The sequence below is a fragment of the Lonchura striata genome, chromosome 6, assembly GCF_046129695.1.
Source record: "Lonchura striata isolate bLonStr1 chromosome 6, bLonStr1.mat, whole genome shotgun sequence".
Classification (NCBI taxonomy): domain Eukaryota; kingdom Metazoa; phylum Chordata; class Aves; order Passeriformes; family Estrildidae; genus Lonchura; species Lonchura striata.
The window spans coordinates 48,824,373-48,845,746 of NC_134608.1; the positions used below are offsets into that span (position 1 = coordinate 48,824,373).

General features: G+C 37.1%; 1 protein-coding gene across 1 annotated transcript in view; it reads left to right on the top strand.

The window, feature by feature from the left end:
* The window catches only part of USH1C (USH1 protein network component harmonin), a 45,181-nt gene extending 24,128 nt beyond the window's left edge, over positions 1–21,053 (top strand). The window contains exons 16-23 of the mRNA XM_077784272.1: positions 2,453–2,605; positions 16,376–16,417; positions 16,730–16,783; positions 16,920–17,019; positions 18,339–18,448; positions 19,139–19,194; positions 20,162–20,317; positions 21,027–21,053. Of these exons, the coding sequence (XP_077640398.1) occupies positions 2,453–2,605; positions 16,376–16,417; positions 16,730–16,783; positions 16,920–17,019; positions 18,339–18,448; positions 19,139–19,194; positions 20,162–20,261 (615 nt within the window). The 3' untranslated portion in view covers positions 20,262–20,317; positions 21,027–21,053. The remainder of the gene's footprint in view (positions 1–2,452; positions 2,606–16,375; positions 16,418–16,729; positions 16,784–16,919; positions 17,020–18,338; positions 18,449–19,138; positions 19,195–20,161; positions 20,318–21,026) is intronic.
* Positions 21,054–21,374: the final 321 nt, after the last annotated feature.

Genomic DNA, 21,374 nt, shown 5'->3' on the forward strand with positions numbered 1-21,374 from the left:
TAGACACAAAAATTATGCAGTTATACTTTTGCAAATCTCCCTGGAGGAGTGCTGAAGGCAAAAGGCTTTTAGTCATGCACATAAGAGCAAAAAAAAAAAAAAAAAATAACAATCTTTAAGCTGATAGAATAATTCTGTGTCCCCAGAGATGCTGCTGAAGTATTGCAATTTCAATTTATGAGAGTTTTGAGTAATATTTTATACTTACTGTTGTTTCCTTCTCTTTCTTTCTTGCAATGTATATTAGCCGTATTATAGAGGCATTGCTGTTGTGTTGTGTGCTTTCGTGGTGAGGTTTTTGGTAATTAACTGTGGTAAAAGTGCCATGAATATTTTATGAGTGTATCTGGCAAGAGCTCAATGTTTCAAAGGAGGTCAGGGTTGTTTCTGACAGATGAAGTATTTGTGTCACTGTTTAGAACTATTACTTTGACCTTTGTGTGCCCAGCATGTACCTATTCCCCTTAAAAGAGAACAGGAGAAGATGGTGCATTCCAATACCTTTTTGTACTGCTAGTACAAAATCAGCAAGGATCTGTAACCTGTGTGAAAACCAGGGCAGTTAGGATTTTTATCTGAAAATTATAAATGCATGCTGTGGAAATTCTTCACACAAAGAGGGTAATATTTGGTGTTTCTGTTGACAACTATAGTTTAGAGACTGCCAAAATACCTCTTCATATTCTAATGATGTTAACAAAATTCCTGTTGAACTTTACCACACTGTGTGCACTGGAAGTTTGAAAAGATTTTATTTTCAATCATTTGCTTTTTGCTGTGATGAATTTTTTTCCTACTCCCTATTGCTAATGATTTTTTTGTTTGCTTTAAAAACAATATTTTACTCTGTACTAAAAATGTCTATAATAGGAATTAAACTGAATCCATGGGGAAAATTGTAGGAAAGGATGAATCATCCTGTTGTATCTGAATGCTGTGAGTGCAGCTAAGACAGTCAGATGTATGTTCATGTTCTAGAAGACTTTGGCTTGTCTACTGCTTTTTGTGCCTTTGAATTCAGTAATCCTTCAAATGTTGATATCTAGCAAGTTGACCTGCCTGATGCTACATCTAGCAGACAGTACTAAATGTATCTTTGAATTTTTAAGAGGATGATATTGGTAATTGTTGTTAAGGTAAAAACGAATTAGCCCTGAACAAAATAGACCACAGAATTAGGTTTATGTAAAAGCATTATTGTGAAAAGCTAGATTTTTTTTTTAGTTAAGCTTAATCTCTGATGTTTTTGGGGTTCCTTTTCCTCCTGCTCCCCTCACCACCATGTAACCATGAAGCAATAGACCACATCCCACTGAGCTCAGCAGTACAAAGTTCCCATTAACTCCTTGACTGGGGGAATTGGCTTCTGTAGCTGCCAGGGAAAATGTCTGTTTTCCAAGTTTTTTTATCAATATTAACATGCAAAAGGTGAAAGGAAGACAAATAATGCTATTTAATGTGAAGCAGTTCGTGGTGGTTTTGGGAATTCAAAGCAAGAAAAGTCGATAGCTGATGATGAGAGAAACAAAATAAAACCTAAAGCACAGCCTTTCTGGCTATGGCAATAATTGTCAATAAGTGGCCACCTGCTCCTCTGTTTTACTTTTCATATATAAAAGGAGAACATGGCGTTTCCAAAATGAATTAAGTCCTACCTGTACAATGTGAAAGGGTAGCAGAAATGTGACGTCACTAAAGTAGAATTAAGGAGAAATGGGTGTTTTGAAGACAACAGGAACAGTGGCTTCTAAAAGATTATGTAGCTTTTCTCTTTGTATCCTACCTCTAAAATTGTAGAGTCACCTCATGCTGTATTATTTAACTCTGAGTAGATTTTATCCAGTGCTTATAGGAGCTACATGGTCTTTGTGATGCAGTGTTCCTTCTTGGAAGCAGGAACTCAATTTCTGAACTGATCTAAACCTTTCCTTTATAATTCTTTATTCCAGTTTTATTAGGGGATGCAATGCTATGCTGATTTTAGGGCATATGCATGAAGCTGTTTTATGCATGGACTATACACATCTACCTATACATGAGCATCTGTCACCTGAAAGCAATCAGTCTTTATATATATATATATGTATATATATGTATATATTTATATCTATATATGCCAAAACAGAGAGATGGCAAATCAAGACCCAGCTAAAACTGTCTGAATATTCAGAGTTTTGTAGTGGGCCTGTGTGGCCTAAAGTTGAAACTTTGCAGAGGAACAAAAAAGTTGAATTCTCTGATTTTATCCAGCTTATGTTAGGGGGCACAAGCCCTCCAAAAAGTTTGAATTTCCTGCAAATTGGGTAGATGGACTTTGGATTTTCTTTTAAAAAACCATCCCCATTCTTGCATAGATTGTAATTAATTTTTCAAGGCAGACACTCATGTACCAAGATTGAAGGTTGTGGTGGTTTTAGCTGATGTAAAAGTTTTTGTTACAAAACCTTCCCAGAAAGGGAAAGAAAGAAAGAAGTCAAAAAGCGATAGTTTTTGTGAACAGAAGAAAAATAAAAAGGAAATGGAGTTTGAGCAAAAACTTGCCAAGGAGAAAGAAGGAATGCTGGAGAAAGAAAAACAATTGAAAATAAATCGTCTTGTGCAAGAGGTATGTTGTGATCGATCAAGTTCAAAGGTATATTGAAAGAAAATTAGATGGATTTTTAGTGGAATTATTTTAGCAGGTAACTTATTTAATTATTCTAATATAATTAAATTTTAAAAAACTGTTTTACTGCAAAATTCTGTTGCCACATTTGCTTATTTCTACTCAGCTTGTGCCCAAATGAGGATATCTCTGCAGTTGTGTCCATGTGTAGTGATGAATTTACTGAAAAACAGCAAAATAGGAAATCCTTAAAAGTAGTATTATTATTTTTAAACCTATTTTAGGTGATGTTTCATAATTTTGAAGTACATTTGCATTATGACCATACCTGTAACCTTTTCTAATGCACCAATGTTATGGTCAAGGTATCTGAGACAGAACGAGAAGACCTGGAAGAATCAGAAAAGGTGCAGCACTGGGTGGAAAGACTTTGTCAAACACGGTTAGAGCAGATCTCCTCTGTGGAGAATGAGTCTCCTGAGGTAAAGCTCTAGCTTTTCCATATATTGCATGATCTCTAAATAACTGAAATTGTGTCCTAAAAGCAACAGGTTTTACCAGTGAAAAAAAATCTTTGTCTTTTCCCCTCAGTCCTTCCTCAAATAGGAAGAAAAAAGTCAGTAACTGATGACTTACAGTCTATAGAATTTTATTTTCCTATATTTTATAAAAATTTAGACATTATTTTAATGAATTGATTGTATATTTTCCTTTTTAACTCTATTATCACCACTAAAATAACAGTTTTCTTGTTTCATGAAATATTTGGGCTAGGTGGGACATGATGCCAGTAAAAAAGCTAAATCCATATATATTTATTAGTATCATGTGAATATAAAAACATCATTGATGTACGGAACAAGGAAGCTTCCTTGTACTGTGTGAAATAAAGGAACAGGATAAGAAAATTACAAAAAGATATGAAACTCACAAGGGACAGGGTTTGGGCTTGTGCTTTAAGTAGTCCCCTTTAATCAGGGGAGCTGCAGAAAGTGATTGTTCCTTAGAGCCTGATGGTTCTAGACCTAGGGTGAGGCTTTCCCACCATCCTGTTTCTCTGGCTGTCTTCCAAGGAAAGCCACTTCCAAGAGGAACACTGCAATCTACTGAGCTCCCATGGGGTCCCCGAGAAACTGCAACCACAAAAGGGGCCTTGGGGAACACTCTCACATGATTTTCCTTCAGGTCAGCATGGAACAGCTCTGAAAAAAGCAGCTGGTTTTTTGTGCCTCATGGCCCTAGGCTCAGATCCATGGCATTTTTCAGTACATTTGTAGTGGAATGATTATGCAGAGGTTTTCTCTCACTACCCAAACTTGGCAATTTGTGTTCTGCTAGAATTTTGTCCCCCTTTGTAAAGTAAGAAGGAACATTACAGATTACAAACACTGTTGTATTTTCAGAACTCTACCTGGATTTGAGACCAGCACTTTGTATTGTGTTTGCTCCATCAATTTTTCATTATGTTATATATAATTGCCATACTATGATTTTTCTACAAAAAAAAATCCATTATGTTATATATAATTGCTCTGGTACGATTTTTTCTACACAAGCTGTTAAAACATGTAAACCACAAAACCTGAGAGCTCCTTAGGAGTAAATGCAGCTGAAAGATATTCAGGTTCTACAGGTTGGAACTGTTTCTTGGGAACAAGAGCATCCAAGATCTCAACCTCTGTCAAAGAAATAGCAATTTTTTCAGCACAAAGAGGTGAGCATGTTAGATAAGGAGAATGTGAAAAGTGTTACCCACTTGAGGGAAGTGTTGCCATATTAGAGTAAGATGAATGTGTCTGTCAGACAGCTTATCTATGTAAGGTTTTCTCAGTTGAGTCTACAAAATAGCAAAATAACTGAGTTTGCTCAAATACACCAGTTGGATCACTGATAAAAGCAATGTTAGCAACTCTAACAGCAGATATAAATGCCTTTCTCACACACATCCTTATTTTTTTTGGATGAGCTGCTCATTGCATTCAAACTCTGAAGTTGTTTAGTGCCCCAATAGATTGGTGTGGATTAACATAAATTATAAGACCTCAAGCCCCTTGAGGTTCTGAATTTAATAGTGCAATAAATTTTTGTTTTGATAGCTGCTTAAGTTTAGTTTCCTTCCTTGTACTAATGTGTGGTTATGTTTACACAACTTTAACTCCTTTCCCTTTTTTAACAACATAGAATCTCAAGGCCTGTCTTTGATTATTTTCCTTAAAATAATCACCTTTGTGGGGAGTAATTCTTGCTCCTCCTCATAAGAGCCAGAGAGGCAAAAGTTGTATTATCTTGCTTTGTCCTGTGATTTTGCCTTGTGAAAAATTTATGCCATTGGAGTTTTGTGGGGTTTCTTTTGTCGACTCCCTTACCTCTATGGCTGCTGTCACACCACTGCTGTTTTCTTCTTTTTAAACTGGAATCACAAAGAGTGCTTTTGGAAGGGCTTTCAGAGAAAACATTTGTGTATGTTATGTGTGGGAGAAGCAAACATCTTCCTGTGTGCTACAGTGCGCTCGGGCTATGCTTTTCCCCATTTCCAGGACCCCCGTGACTCTGATCAGATAAGAGTGTCCCGTCCTTCCTGCCCCAATGGGGTTGATGGAAAGCCAGAGAAGCCCTCCCTGTCCAGAGCCTAGATAAGCCCCTAACCCTTCCTGTTCGCCCTCTTTCCCCCTGGATCTCATGGAATAAAGAAGCTGGACAACCACATCAGGGTGAGAGCCTCTTTTGAACCTTTGCCCATCTCCTGATGTTCCTCCCCTCAAGGTCTCATATCTCTGGGCTAGCCTAATAGTTTAGGGGCTGAGAGAGGAAGGAGCATCACCTGTGGAGGAGCGGTCAGGCTGAGCGGTGCTCCAGGGCTGCCCGTTTCTCAAAGTGTTGAGGCAGGTTTCTGTTCTGTCGCCCGTAGCCGGCGAGCGGCCGCCCTTCGGCCTCTCCCTCTGCCCCCTCGATGCGGCGCTTTGCGGGCGGCCTGCAGCTGCACACCACAGATCTGGATGACATAAACTTGGATGAAGTTGACAAACCCAAACAGCGTGCGCCGCCACCGCCACCACCGCCGCCGCCCCACACTGTCACCCCAGCGCCACCAGCTCATCCATCTCCTGCTTCAAATGCTCCACGAGGTCCAGCCCTGGTGGTAACACCAGCTTCCCAGGTGACCTCGGGATCTGTTTGGATGCATGTTCCTTTACCACTCCCCTGCGTGCCTCCTGATCCATCACCATCTTTGTCCACTGGACCTACCCTTCTGCCCCTTGCAATGTTAAAAGAGGGAATGGAGTGGTTTTTCAGAATGCAGTCCAGAGATAGTTTCATTTTAATATTTTTTAAATATAAATCAGGAGGAGTTTGCTCTACTGCTTACATACCTTGTAGCCCTATTACCTGCAGATGCCCTAGGCAGAATGTATCAGTTAAAAAAAAAAAAAAAAAAAGATTATTTGGACTTGAGTGATTAAAATCTATTGACAGCAGCAAATTTCATTCATTGTTAAATTTGAGAAAAGTATCCCTGTGGTGAAAATTACTTGTAGAAGTGCTGTAGATGTGTCATCAAATTGCTTTGTTAGGTGAAAAGAGTGGATAAAGTAAACTGTCTTAAAGTCAAAAGGTCAAACTTTTAAAAGGTCAAAACTGTGTAAAACAAAAAAGCAAGAGCTGGTAACCTGGTTTGCCTTTTTGCACTCTGAGAAAACATTGACTTTCTCCTTATTGCACTGTGAGTCCAAAAGACGATCAAATAAAAGAAATCTTGTGCCAAATCTCTCTTTAAGAAAGAAATGGCAGCTGACTCATCATAATTCCCTTTGCTAAGAACTGTAGTGAGAATCATGTACTTGTTCTTTTGGCAAAAGCTCCTTACTTGTTTCAAGCAGCAGAAGAAGATCCCATATGGTCACTTCTTTCCTACACAGTTTTCTGCATGGGTTGTCTGACTGCACTGTTGGGTTTTGGGGGTTCTGCATGTTTACCAAACAGTCTTTGTATTTACATGATTCTCCTTGGGTGGGGAAGGATATGCAAATTTGTCCCTTTTGGTGGAAAGATTTTCTTTCTGTGAATAATTGCCCTGATGTGACCCATGAATCTCTTGTAAACTTACGTGGACCTCTGATAGTGCTTGATCTATGTGGTTCATACATTGGAAGTGCCAAGAATGTGCTAGATCTACTGAAATGGAAATATCATATGTTCTTATGGATAGCAGGCTTCCCAAGTTATTTGCACAATAAAAATGGCATGAAACAACATAAGTGTACAAAATACTTGTGTTGAGAGGAGAAGTATACCCTTCTAAAGAGAGCAAAGACTATTCAGATAGAAGGAGTAATATAGAAACTACCATACTTATTTGTCCCCAAACCAATATAATCTAATATCTTGTTTCTGGCAGTTTGTCACTGCAAGCTATGTTAGAGAAAATAAATTCATAATTAAGAAAAATATGTTAGATAACAACAAATTGCCTAGTCTTTGAAATTAATGTCTGTTTTCACTGGATATAATTACTGTATATGAGGAAATGACTAGGCTCTCAGTAAAATTAATTGAGCCAAAGCTGCTTTGTTTATAAATAGATAATTCAGTATATCTGATGCCATTTCAGAAATGGAACAAAAATCCAAATCTTGACAATTTATTCTTGCTACCTTTTACAAAGTCAGTTTTTAACCCCACAGATAAGCAAAAGTAGTGCATTTGTGTAGCTGTGGATTAAAGATCTCATGTTTATGCCTGCTAAAGCCAAAAAAATAAGACAACTGTAGTTGTCCCATAAGTTTATTTTTCTAATATTACTCAAGCTGATACATCTTCTCTACATTGCTCCCTTTTTTATTTCCAGTTCAGCTTGAACAAAATCTGACAAAAGGAATAAAATCCTGTCAGAGACATTCTTGAGAACTAGCTGTTAAAATATCTGGTATAAACTGTCTGTTTCTGAAAAAAAAATTATTATTAGCTTTACACTTTTTATGAACCCAGTACTAAGTGTGTTGCTGTTTAGGTTGTAAGAAACACCTCCCACGTTGGCAAAGCGTCCCCTGTGTCAAGCAACCCTCTGGTATGTCACGAGCTGTTTATCATGGCTGTAGTTTCATGAACTTCCCATGTAGTGCTAATGACAAGGAATTGCCAAGGGTTTCACTCTGCAGGGATAATTAATTTAAAATTCAGCACATATTGGAATGATCAGTTGCTGTGCTGAAAGCACAAGTAGTGGAAGTGACTCCTAATGGTCGATGGATTTTGTATTTCAACAGATTAGCAAAATGCAGTCAATATTTGCATGTTGTGAATGTCTGTATGTCACAGCACATGTGTTTTTTTCTTCTATCAAGGCAAAAATAGGTTAATAGACTATCTTTTAAATATAATGAGAGTTAAGATGCAAGTTTCATCTCGGAACCACCATTTGTTTGATATCTCTTTGCACTGAATTTGAGTCAGAATGATCAGACATTGACTCTGCACTCTAGAAAAATCTGTTGCAAAATTGTGCAACTCCAGGACAAATCATCCAGTTCCAGTGCAGCTTAACAAATTGGTATCTGTGAATCTGTTGATTCTGATGCTTCTAAGTTCAGAATGCTCAATGATACTATGTATTTTTGCAGAATAGAACGGCATCAATTGAGAGATATCAACAGGGACTTTCAAATAACTGATTCAAACTTTTAAAGAAAATATTTAAGGAAAAAAAAGGATGGTGGAAAGATATTTAAGAAAAAAAAGCCAACAAGGGAAAAAACACACACGCAGGCACAAAAAAAACCCAGACAAAAAAACAAAGTGGCTTAATTAATTTGCTGGAAGCAGATAAATAATATCAGAGGTTACAGCTTGTACTATAAGAGCGATCTCTGGAATACATCACATTTCCTATGAGAAACATTGGGAAAAGTGTCCCAAGAGTTGCTGAGGTCAAGTCAGAAACTGAATCCACAGAGCTCAGTTTTGAACTCTTTTCTTGAATAAAACTGTGCTTGATGTCAGTGGGAGTTTTGGCTGAGTGAGAGGTGTAGGATTGGACTAGGGCATGCTAAATTATGAGGTCTCAGATGCCTCTGGGTATCTCTACTTTGTGGAGTCAAGGGCAGGGTATTAACCTAACAAACCCTTGCAGTTAAATCAAGATTATTTAACTTTAAATTCCTTATGGAAAGCTGTTTGCTACAGCCCTGCTGAATTTAATCTTAAAAGATTTATTTATCCATGGATTAGTTAAAATCTTGTTTTGGGTTCACTGTGTTCTTACACTCAACTTTAGCAGTTTTGGTTTTTTTCCTCTAACTTCTCATTCAGTTTGTTGCCTTTATGGGAAAAATGCCAAAAGCAGGGCTGACATTTTTCCATAATCTTGCTGGTGAAGCCAGAATTTAGGTGAAAAGCTACTACTTGGATATAAGAGAAATTGTATTTTGGTTTGTTTACTTTGTAAGCCTTAGTTAAAATAATTCTGTCAGCTCTGTTTTGTATTAATGTCATTAAATTCATTATGATAAACCATTTGAATTGAGGAGTCTTGGTGAAATGATGGATTTGCACAAATTAGGTTGTAAACTGTAATTTTCTTAAATTAACTCCATAGCAACTTGCTCCAAGTCCACCTACCCAGCGTCATCCAGGGGTACCAATAGTCTCTAAACCAGTTATGCTGCATCCTGACCCAAACTTCGTGGTCAGGCCAACAATCAAATCAGAGGCCCTGGTAAGCCTTTTAATATCCTTTTTCTGAGTGCTCCAGTGCTGTTGTGGTTTGGTTTTGATGTTTTTCTTTGAGATGTCCTGAAAGAATCAATCTTTGTCCCATTTCCTGCTAACTAAAATTCCTGTATATTTTCAAGCAGTCAATAATGGTAAGTACAAACCAGTATTTTTCCATTTTTTTCAAGGTGAAAAAGCCACTTTTATTGACAAATAAAACATGACATGCTGGGTGCACAATTCCAGCATAGTGTAAAGCCCTAGAATTCCTGTATCTTATTTCTCATTTATTCAGATGCTAGGTTTTATTTTTATAAATTCCTAATTCACCAGAAATTAAATAATAAAAATCAAGTCAATTTCCTTTTTCCTTTTTAAACAGTCATGAACATACTTGAAGATATATGCCTTATTATATAATTCATCATATATGTGTAATTTAATTGTATTTTTTAATTTCCAGAGGGAAAAAAGTGTGTCATTATATTAGACTCTAATATAGTAGTCTTGCAGTATTACTGCAAAATTCACTCACAATCAGCTTCTTTTTCTTATTTCTTTTCCATTTCTGTTTCAAATGCAAGTGAAGGGGAAAGTCATAGGCTAAGCATTTTAGGACCAAGCATGCAGCATCCTTGGGAATCATAGTTTATGAGGGAAGCGAGCCAAGGCTTACTGAGAAAAAAAAGGAGAAATATTGCTCAGACAGGTAATAACTCCAAGCTGACAGTCCTTGAAATTCACCTAAAATAGCTGGTGAACTAGTTAGTAGTGTTTATTCTTGAGGGTCATCATGACTTAAGCTGTTTGCGTCAAAGTTCTGTGTTTGTTGCATGCATGTGTGTGGATATGTGTATATATGCATTTGTAAGACAGTAAGTGACAGAAAACCCATCAAATGTGTGTTGTATTTATTTTATATAAATGCCATTTCTGGCAGTAAATTATGTGCACAATATTCCTAGCTGTGTTTCAATAAAATATGATGGATTTGTCATTTTTCACTTTAATAATTTAGATACTATTGTTTCTTTATTTTCCTCTGTTACACTCTGAACAAATTTAAGTGATGCTTAGTAACCACTTTCCACACAGCCAGAGTCATCTTGAAGCTTCTACATTATAAATGAATTGAATGGTAATTGGAAGCAGTTTTAATAAGTTGCTTAAGAGAAGGCAGGCACATGAGCTAAAAATAAATTCAGATCCCTCCAGTGGAGATGTTGCCTTCAGCTGGAGCTCTCATTTTGATAGTGTTCAGTAATTTAACATCTCTAAGTAATATGAAATCCCTCAGGAGAAGAACCAACGAAGTCATAATATGCAGTTAACATCATCTAGCTCTTGAAAAAGTGTATATATGTGAATTTGTTTCTAAAATGAATAATTTCTTTATGTGTGATCAAACAGTCTTAGTACCAATTTTAAAAGGCACTTGTTTTTTTTACTGACTAGCTACAATTAGTTTAAGAAACTGGCAACAAGATCCACCTCCATGGGAAATGTCTTATGATTTGTTATGCATGCATGCACATTTTCCAAATCACAAGTCTGCTAAAATCTTTCAGATTTAATCATCTTCCTTCCCAAACTGCCTTATATTAGTTGGAAGATCAAAATTTTTGTGGGAACAGCATTCTGGTAAGACTTTGAGAGAAAGATCATTCTATAAATTGGTTTGGTAGACCTTAAACCTCTTACTTCCATTGATGACTTACTGCAGTAAAGGGTATTTATTCATCCTCATTGCAATGAAGTCACAGGGGGCATGTGAAGTAAAACCTGCATGGATATTGAAGAGGGAGATACTCCTGTTAGTTAAAAAAAAAGAAAAGGCCAGTGTATGACAAACCAAACAAGACAGTGCCTGCCTGTCTCCAGAAGTGTGTAAGAATTATAATTAGATTATATGTAAAAGGGGAGTGAAGTTTGGTTGGTTGGTATGTGTGGGTTTGTGCATTTGTGTTGAAGTTCATTGTTCAGATACAGGACCAGTTCCACTTCTCTTAGTGGAGGAGAGTATCACCAAAGACAAACACACCTTTTGCTGTCTGGTTTCTCATCTTCCTAGATTTTACACAACTTATGGAACTCTGGCTTTTGTGTCTTAATTTGACATAATGCACACCACTTTTTCTACCTTGTTTTTACCTGAATTTCAATTTCCTGAGTACCAAGCTCAAGAAACTGAGGTTGATGGATTTATTTAATACAAGCAGCTAATCCATTTGGCCTATATTCAAGCAATTGACTAGTAAAGATGAAAAGGCATGCACTTAAGAATAAAATGGGCATCCAAGTATGGATAAAATTTTCCTGTTACCTGGAAGATAGCTGGGCCAGATAGTCTCTGTTGTGACTTAAGTAATCTTATTAATTAAATTCAGGTCAGAATTACCAGGTCTTTTAACACTTATAGATAGGGAAATTATGGGAGATGCTTAAACCTTAAGTGTGGCCTTGAATGCTGAGGGTTGCCCTGAATCAAAATCAGTGTGAGCTGTACTAGAATGAACTGGAATACACTCATGGCAAAGCCAATTACATTTTGGCTCAGAGAAAATGAGGGGATTGTTATGATTTAGTGGTGAGATTGTCATAGATACAAAACCACCAGGAACATAAGTCTCTGCTCTCCTATCTATCAAAAATATCCTGTTGTTTGAGTTACAAGGCTCTGCTGCACTTGCTGCTATAAAAGATTTTTCCTCCCTTATTCATTTGCAGCTGGATGAAGAATTTCTGAAGGGAAAAAAAATAATATTTAAGCTTTCCTCTAATTTGCAAGATTTGAAGGCTAGTTCTGCAGGACTGAAGTCAAGACAGGTGCTTAGATACCAGGTGACAAGGTAGGAGAGGATTGGAAATTTCAGTTAGTATTGTTTATAGTCATACCAAAACAATCTGTGTAGATTTTTTTTTTTTTTTAGAGAGGTTCTAAAGAGATTTCTGAAAAATCTTTCCAAACTTGCTCATCAGTCCTCCAACACAAAAACTTACAGTTTGTATTAATTAAACACAAATCACATTTTAACAACTCTGGAAAATATTTTTTCCAGTTAATGGTAGGACTATAGGACACTGAGAGGAATATTAGTAAAAGTGTTGCATAGTAATTGGTTTTAAAGTGAATTGAGTTTGAAAAGAAAAATGCCAGAGTTCAGTCTGTAGAACATTTTTCTTGGTTCAGAAGACTCAAATAAGGTACCTGATTTGTTGCAAGGTTTTGAGTGGAGGCTGGGGAACAGTCAGTAGTGTTTTTTATAATAATATAGGGGTTTGCCCATTTCATTTGTGTATGGAAATGTGCATTATTTATCTAGTTTCTCTAGAATTCTTTCCACTTTGCATTCAGTACTATTTCACTCTGTGTGTTCTTTCATTTTGAAATTATACAGGGAACAACACTAACAAGTCCAAGTGTGATTCAGTCCCTAGGAGAGCAAAATAAGCAGTAAGATAATTTATGAGTAGGTGATAATTATTTAAGCAAAAAGTTAACACCTGGTTTGGTGATTTTCTTTCTTTTGCAGCCACAAGAGATGTTTAAAAGAATGGTGGTTTACAATTCATCATTTAGATCTAACAAAAAACAAGTAAAATAATATTTTCCATGTTTTGTGTGGTACTTCTTGTTTGACTTATCACAGATTTAAAACTTTCTTTTCTAATTCTGTTGCTCAGTTTCTAAAACAGAAGATGCAAGACAGTCCTAGTGCATGAGAACTGCTTGTCTTTGTAAACTTTAAGTGTGTGCCTGTGGCTCCTGCTAGTCTAGGCAGAAGAAAAATGTGAATAAATCCTTCAGGCTGAACCATCTGTAACTACCTATATGGCTAAATGTTACCTTTAAGATAGCTGAACACTGATAACTGATGTGATAGTGATATTCACAATATTTCCTTGTTTCTTTTAGTGTTCAGCTGCAACAGTGATAAAACACTTTATCAGATTAACAAATCATCATAACAGAGTTACTGGTAGGAAATCAGAGGAACTGGTGGTGGAAAGCCCTGTTCATTCAGCCTTCCTGTATTGTGTAGGATTTTCATGCTGCAGTTTTGCTTCTGCTGCTTTCCTCTGTCATAATGATGAGGTTTTCATATCTTCATCTTTGGTTGGCTGGTAGTTCAATAGATGGCTCCTTGAAGAAGTGAACTTTATGTTAAATTTCTCTGCTGCTGTAAAATGTTCCAGTTTATGTACAAAACCCCTTTGGTAGTGCCAGCTAAGTTAGATACATTGACGTTATATTAAAAGTTGGCACACAGTAGTGAGCTCACAGTGTGAGATTTTGAGTGGTAAATATTAAGATTAATATTAATTTTTTATTCTTTTAATCAGTTTCAATCTATATTGAGAAGGGAAAATTGACTTTAAAAGATCCAGCTTTGAGATTATTTATTTGCCAGTAAATGCTAGTATGTTCTGAATATATAACAATTGTGTTCTTAAAAGAGGTGTTTTTTTATAAGTTTGGTTTTTTTATGGTCATGAGTTTCTCTTTCAATTATTTGTCGTTGTTGCTTGTGGTTTGTTTGTTTGTTTGTGGTTTGTTGTTATTTCTGGTCTCAATTGCTCTTGACCATTGTTGTTAGAAACCAGCAAAGCAGCATCATTAGTATAAGTGCTTGTATTTTGGAGGTTGTTTTTTCTTTAAATAGAAACTTCAGCTTTCACCTGGAAGTCCAGACAAAGAGTTGTTCCAGTGCAATCAAATATTTTACTGTTCCATTTTCAATTTATGCTCAGTATCCTGAATGTTTTTGTAAGTCAAGAAGGGATTTGAATGCTCTTAACTCTTTCACCTGAAACATCCTGAGTGGTGGGAGGGTAGGCTTGGGACTTTGTTTTCCACTTGGTGCTCCTTGGTTCATTAGTCCCTGCTTGGATATGCAGTGCACTCTCTGATCTGTGAACTTGTGCTGTCCATTTCAGGGAAGATTTATTACAGTTCAGTGCATGTCTTCTTTCTGTTTAGCAATATTTGTACATTATTGGATCCAGATCATGTCTCTGCTACATACTGATATGAACCCAAGGGGAAAACAGTTTAGGTTGAATATTAGGAAATGGTTTTTCAGCCACAGAGTGGTTGGGCACTGGAAGAGGCTCCCAGAGGCAGCCCTGACAGCTCAAGAAGTGTTTGGACTGTGCCCTCAGGTGCATAGTGTCATTCTGTGCAGGGCCAGGAGTTGGACTTGGTGATCCTTGTGGGTTCCTTCCCACTCAGGATATTCTGTGTTTCTATGACTTTTGCTTGCAGATTGTTTCAGTGATTTTTTATTATTATTATTTTGTGTGTTTGTTTTTGTGGAGTTTTGTTTTTTCCTGTTTAAGGATGATTTTCCCAGGGAAACTTCCTTCAAGGGCAACATCTGTTTTTCGTAAGGACAACCTGGGACAAAGAGTTCACTGACTTCCTTTAGATTACATAATGACTTAGTGACTTGGCTGAGATTGGAGTTCCTTTATCTAAATTACTTGCTCCAAACCCATATCTACTTTAGCCATGAATCCAAAAGGCAGTACTAATTCAGTTATTCAAAGTGTAAATTGTTTAGGTAGCTTTCATTGTAAAATGCGTCTCTTACAGTTTTAATTAAATGGTTAATTATATTAATACATTTTGTAAATTAATGAATAATTGATGGAAGTTTTTTCCCCAGGCTGAAATTCTGCCATTGTTGATATCTGTGATAAAATTCCCATGTATCTGGTTAACAAGTGTAATGCAGTGTAACAAACTTAATGTAAAGCAGTACTGTTATGGGTGAGATCAGAACACAGAAGTTTCTGGGTTCTAGTCTCATCAAAATTAGGCAACCATAAGAGGTGATAAAGAGTATAGCAGAGGAAGAATTAGTATTTTCTGCTGCATCTTTGCCATTCAACAGCCAGCCCTTAAATACACCACAGGAATCTTAACCTGTGTATTTAGTTTACAAGTGGAAAAAGGCTCAGGTGAGTCTGACAGTGAAATAGTCTTTGTTGTCAAATGGATACAATAGAAAAGAGGGCAATAATGAACATATCAAGTTTGATGACACACTGAACCACTGGTCTGTGTAAGGTATTGGTTTGCCTGCTGTGTCTGCCAAAGATTGTGTGGTTCTGTGTTCCCCTGTCACCAGGTTATTGCAGCTTGAGGCCACAAGATTGGGAGCTAGGTGCCTTAGTAAAGATTTTCTGAAGTTCTGAAGTCCTTTAGCATGCAGTGTAAGTGCAGAGCTTTCATAAATCCCCAACATTGGCCATACAGTCTCACCCAGTAGCTACTAATCCTCCTCTAGAAACTGCACTGAAACACCATCCTGACTGCTGGTGCAGGAATACCATCCTTGCAGAAAAGGTAACTCCAGCTTTTCCCTGCAGTCTTGGTCTGACAAGGGTTAAGCACTACGTTTTGTGGGTCCTCTAAAAGCTTAAAAATATTGCTGTGCCTAACTGCAGTATCATCCTCTGCACTCCAGACATTCCCTGACAAACTTTTAAGTGCTCCACAGAACCATATGAAACCAAAATCATATTGTTGTCCTGCAAATTGTTGTCTTGTACTTGCCTGTGGTATGGAGCCAACTCCCTGAAACTCCACATCAAGAGAGAGAGACGGGGGCTGAAAAAAAATCCTAAACCCCATACAGCGTGGAGTGGTGGTGCTGACAGGTGAATTGGAGCCTGTCATTTTTACCTGTTACCATGTTGATAACCCCAAAAAATATTGTTCCAAAGAGTATGGGAAAGCACCTGCCTATGGTGCTTTCAACATTTGTTTCTGATCTGTCAGACATAGAGAGGAATTGTGGAGCTGACAGGTGTTAAACTCTTTCTCAGAAATGCTCCATGGTATGACCAACTCAAATTATTGATCTCTCATGAGGTTTTGAAATGTCTTCTGACTGTCAGGATGGACTCTTTGCTGTCTTGCTGGGCTTTTCTTCATTTTCTGTCTTCTTTCATAGTTTACAGAATTATGTGTTCTCTCACTAATAATTAAGATGGAATTTGTGTGTTGTGTGAGTGAGTTGCTGTTTTTGCAATTAAATATAATTTTATTCTCAGGGCTTCCAGAAGTATGTGGAAGATTTTGATCCGTATTCAATGGTAAGGACAGAATTTAAATATGCCTCACTGTTTAATATTAAATACTCTGGAAAAAAGCCAAATCCTTGAATTTGAGGGCTGGGAGTAGGTAAGATTCTTGCTTGTTGCTTTTCTGGGTCTTGTGTATTTTTCTTTTCTAGTCATGTTGAATACGAATGTTCTTACAGGAAAAGGTGGTGTGGTGTTCTGATCTTCCTCTTACACTACTTTAGAGGGGAGGAAGATCCCTTTTCCCCCAGAAATTACATAGATCATCCTAATTGTTTTGTGGTTTTAAACTGGAAATGATTAATCATTATATATTTTTCACAGTTTACCCCAGACCAGATTATGGGAAAAGATGTACGGCTATTACGAATAAAAAAGGTAATTACTATGTTGGTTGGTTGATATTTAAAAGGTTCATGTAAGCATTTTATTTACTGGGAAGAAGGAAAGATTAAGCTCCTTTAAATGGCAAAAATTAAAATAATTTTCTGAACTAGAACTTTTTTTTTCATAGGAAGGATCATTGGACCTTGCAGTCGAGGGAGGAATTGATTCTCCAATTGGAAAGATAGTTGTGTCTGCCATCTATGAGGATGGTGCTGCGGACAAACATGGTGAGCAACAATGGGGAATCTGAATGCTGCTGCAAGGTGTTTCCTTACACTGGCTGAGAATGGTTGGCTGATTTCATAGCCTGGTACTGAAAGGCTCACTTAGATTGCCCAAGGACACAAGTTCTGTCTCAAGTACAAGGGCAGCCCTCATGTGCTGTTAAAATTAATCATCAGGTAAAATTTGTAAAAACCAGTACCTGATTCTCCGTTGTATTCTTTAATCAAGGAATGTGTTTTCCATTATTTCACAATTTCCAATGACATTTATAATACTTCCAACACACAAAGCAATTTCTTGACCATAGCTACACTACGCTGCTTAGTTTTGTTCTTTATGCTACTATAAATAGTAATTTGTCTAGTTAAGCAGCTGGCTGTTAAAAACCCAACTAAAACCTAACTAACACCCAGAGCCTCTGAAGCTTAGGTCTCAAAGGCACAAGAACAAGCTCAACACATCTGGGCTCTGCACCTGGTGGGAAATATCTGCCATCCTTTTCTTGAGAGCTCTTGTGATGACCAGGTCAACAGAGAGGGAAATATTCCCTTACACTGTCTACTGTCCTTGTCCCTGCCTGCACCTTAATTCAAGTGAAAATATTGCTGTGAAAACATTTCAGTTATTTGATCTCCCTAGTGCTCTTTCTTTCACTCTTTTTAGGATCTCTCATAACAAATGCTGTCCTCATCATCCTCTTCAAATCCAGTTCCAGTTCACTGGTTGTGCTTCATTCCAGATTGGCAAGTCAAAATCAGTTCTAAGGAACAAACACTACACATACACCTGCAAAGAAATGACCACCATGCAAACCCTTGACAAATGCTATTTTATTCCTTCAGGAATTTAATTAATTTTTGCCATTTTTGTAGAATCGTGGAAATTTTGGGGTTGGGAGAGACCTTACAGAACATGTAATTCCAAGTCCCTGCCATGGGCCGGGACACCTTACCCTAGACCAGGTTGCTCAAAAGCCCCATTCAACCTGGCTTTGAACACTTCCCCAGGGTTGGGGCATAGTAGTAACATTCTGCAGTCAGTCACAATTTGTAAGCTGTACAGCTGGATTACCCAAACAGGCAAACTGTAGAAAATCATATTGAACTAGTTTCTTACTGGTCATGATCAATAATGGCTTTGCCATACTTAAAAATTCCTTTTGTGTTTGCCTGTAGCAAGCTTCTTACCGTTTTTAGTGCAGACCTTCACATCCAGTGAGAACACTTTTCATTTTAGTCACTACTGCACAAATATGGCACAGAAAAGGCTCCTAGAATTTTGTTTTGCTTATTGGTATTTGACACATTTATCTTTTCCCCAGGAGGCATAGTGAAAGGAGATGAAATACTGGCTGTAAATGGCAAGATACTAATTGACAGCAAGCTGGCAGAAGCACAGGCAACTCTAGCAAAAGCTTGGAACATGGGTGGGGTAAGTAACCTGGAATACTATCTACAGAGCTCATATGAGAGTTACTTTTCCATCATAACATTGTCACATACACACAAACAAGGTTACAAACATCAAGAGTAGAGGGTATGTCAGGTACTGCCAAAATAAGCTAAAATCTGCAGAAGATGCTGGTATGTAGCATCTCTGAAAACCATGTGTGTAATTTACTGGCAAATTTCATGGCCTCCAGCCACATGTCAAGATTGGTATTTAAACACATTACATTCTGAGTGTTTATAGTACCTTTATATGTAAAATCACTCTTTGATATTGAAAATTACTTGCAAGTTGATTGGATTTTTCTGATAATAGCTTATCCTTGATTTCTTGATGTACAGGCAACATTGCCCTTCAGCTAGAGTGTTTCCACAGCAAGAACAGCTCTCATTTCTCAGAGGACCAATACAGCATGATCCTTAGAATACCTTTTTTTTAAAAAATGTTGTTGCAACAGTAGAGTTTTCTTTAATTTCAATATAGAAATCACAGCTCAATTTTTAAATGGTCTTCCTATAGAACTTTTTAATACAGACCTTAGTCCTTCTCCCTGTGGTTTTCCAGGAATAGAGTACCTCTCAGATTCTCTGTCTGACATTCCATGGTGCTCCACTGGACACTTCTAAAAGCAGTATTTAACAGCAGATGTTTGAATCTGCTTTTCTTTTTCAGGATTGGATTGACTTAGTCATTGCAGCATCACCTCCAAAAGAATATGATGATGAAATGTAAGTGCATAAGCTTTTTTTCTCTGGTGATTAAAAGCTGAGTAACAATAGCCAGTTTGCTTTTTTTTGTCATATATTTTTCAAGTATCTCCTTCTTATGGACTATATAACCTCCTGCTTTACATGGTTGCTAATTTGATAATTATAAGTAGCTGTCATGCATTACAGCAGTGGTTCCCAGACTGCAAAACTGTGTTTCTCAGAATTGGTTGTACGTGACTACACACTCATACTTTAAAGTTTGAGGATTTGGGATTTGTTTTTTTTTAGAAGTGACACTTAACTTCAGTCTGAATCATTTGCTATATTCCCATAGATCATAATTTAGAGAAACAAATCCCTCTAAACATTCTGCATCATAACCAGACATTTAATTCTATTGTATGGTTTGGTTTTGTTTTTATTTTTGTTTTTTTTTTTTTTTAATTAGATTGCTAACTAATAACAATTAGTTATTAATTCTAATTAGTTCTAATTACTAATAACTAATAACAATTAGTTATTGTTCTTGTCTAAGCAATCTTATGTAACATTTTCAGGAGAGATTAAGGGATTTGGGTGTCTTGGCAATGCTCACAGAATCCTTGTTTTAAAATAATCAGCATAGGTGTGAAACAGAAGAATCTACAGCTACAAGTGTGATAGAGGTATCTAGTTTATACAACTTGCTTTGGTTTGGACAAACGGCTTCAAAAGCAAGACCCATGTTTTCAAGTTTGAAGGAGATTTGAAGATATCCTTACTACCAAGTAAAATGGCAGAGCAAGGTTTTGTAGTCTCTGTTAATCTGGACTCTTGTTCTATGCAGAATACTGGAGTATTAGTTGCCATAAATCAGTTTTACTGGATAACACCAACTGTAGGTTGATGTGAAACTTTGTTTAATACATGCACATAAACTAATGGGATTAATGGGCAAGGAAATAACTGTCACTGTTATTTTTGTTTTCATATCTTGCATATGTAGCCCTACCATTCCCTCATCAGCAGTCAGTCCCAACACACACAGAAAGGTTTTTGAAGGCAGTGCACCTGTGTACAGACAAGGGTATCTCCTGCAGCTGTAGCCACTGCAGTGCTCCTCCTGGTGAATTGCACACCTGGCTTAACATGACTGGCCACTGTGAGGCTGTGTTATTTTTTCAGCATGTGCCTGCCTGTGCATTGCTTGCCATCCTTGCTTTTGTTGTTGGCATGCTGGCGCTGGAGTGTTCTTTGGGCTTTTGCCATGCCTGTGCTATTGAAATACAAGTATTTAGTTTCTACTTCATAAAGTCCCTCAGAGATCCTCTGCAGAATTGGTTTATCACCTGCCAGACTATTAAATAAATAGGCCCTGTCTAAACAAGTAGGATTAGCCTAAGGTTTTTTCCTTATCTGTGGACCACTGCTGTGGCTTTGTGAGTTCATAAGTATATAAGCAACTACAAATTATTTGCTTGTGAAGGCTTGTCCAAAGAACAAGTTTCCATTTGGATTATTCACAGTGTGCCTGTAAACAAGTATTCATGAGTGTTTGGTTTTCAGTGAAGTTTGTCTCTGTTATTTTGTCATATACCTTTACAGTGGGTTTGTTCTGAAATTATCCTTGTCTCTGAAATTCAGTTTACTCTGTATGGTTTCTCTGTGGCTGTAATCACTGTAAGTACAGTCATAGATCTCTAGAACTACCAAGGTACATTTATTGTTGCATGTGGGTCTTCTCATTATTACTTATAATACACATCAAAACTACCTAAGATCCAGTTTAAAAACTGTGCTTACTAGAAAGATTAAAGGTTGCACAAGAGATAACAGCATATTTCTCACTATCTTTTTTTCCCCCTTCACAGGACATTTTTTTAAAGAAGACTACAACCCTTGAAATGCAATCTCTCCTCAGCAGAAACCCGCTGTTCAGTAAATTAATAGGAAATCAATAACCACATGAAATGTATCTTTATTGACTGATCTGTAAATTGAACTAGAGACATCAGATTCTTCAGGATAATTTGAATAATGTATTATCATTGTATAGACATAGTACAAAACTTTTTTTGCATGATGATTGAAAAGAACTGCTGACCAGCACAGTTCAGGCTGTGAGCGCTCAATCTCTTTTTGCTATTTTGAGGGGCCAAATTTTGCAAATAATCTCTCAGTTTTCCTGGAAATAGACTCTAAAATGACAATTGAAGATA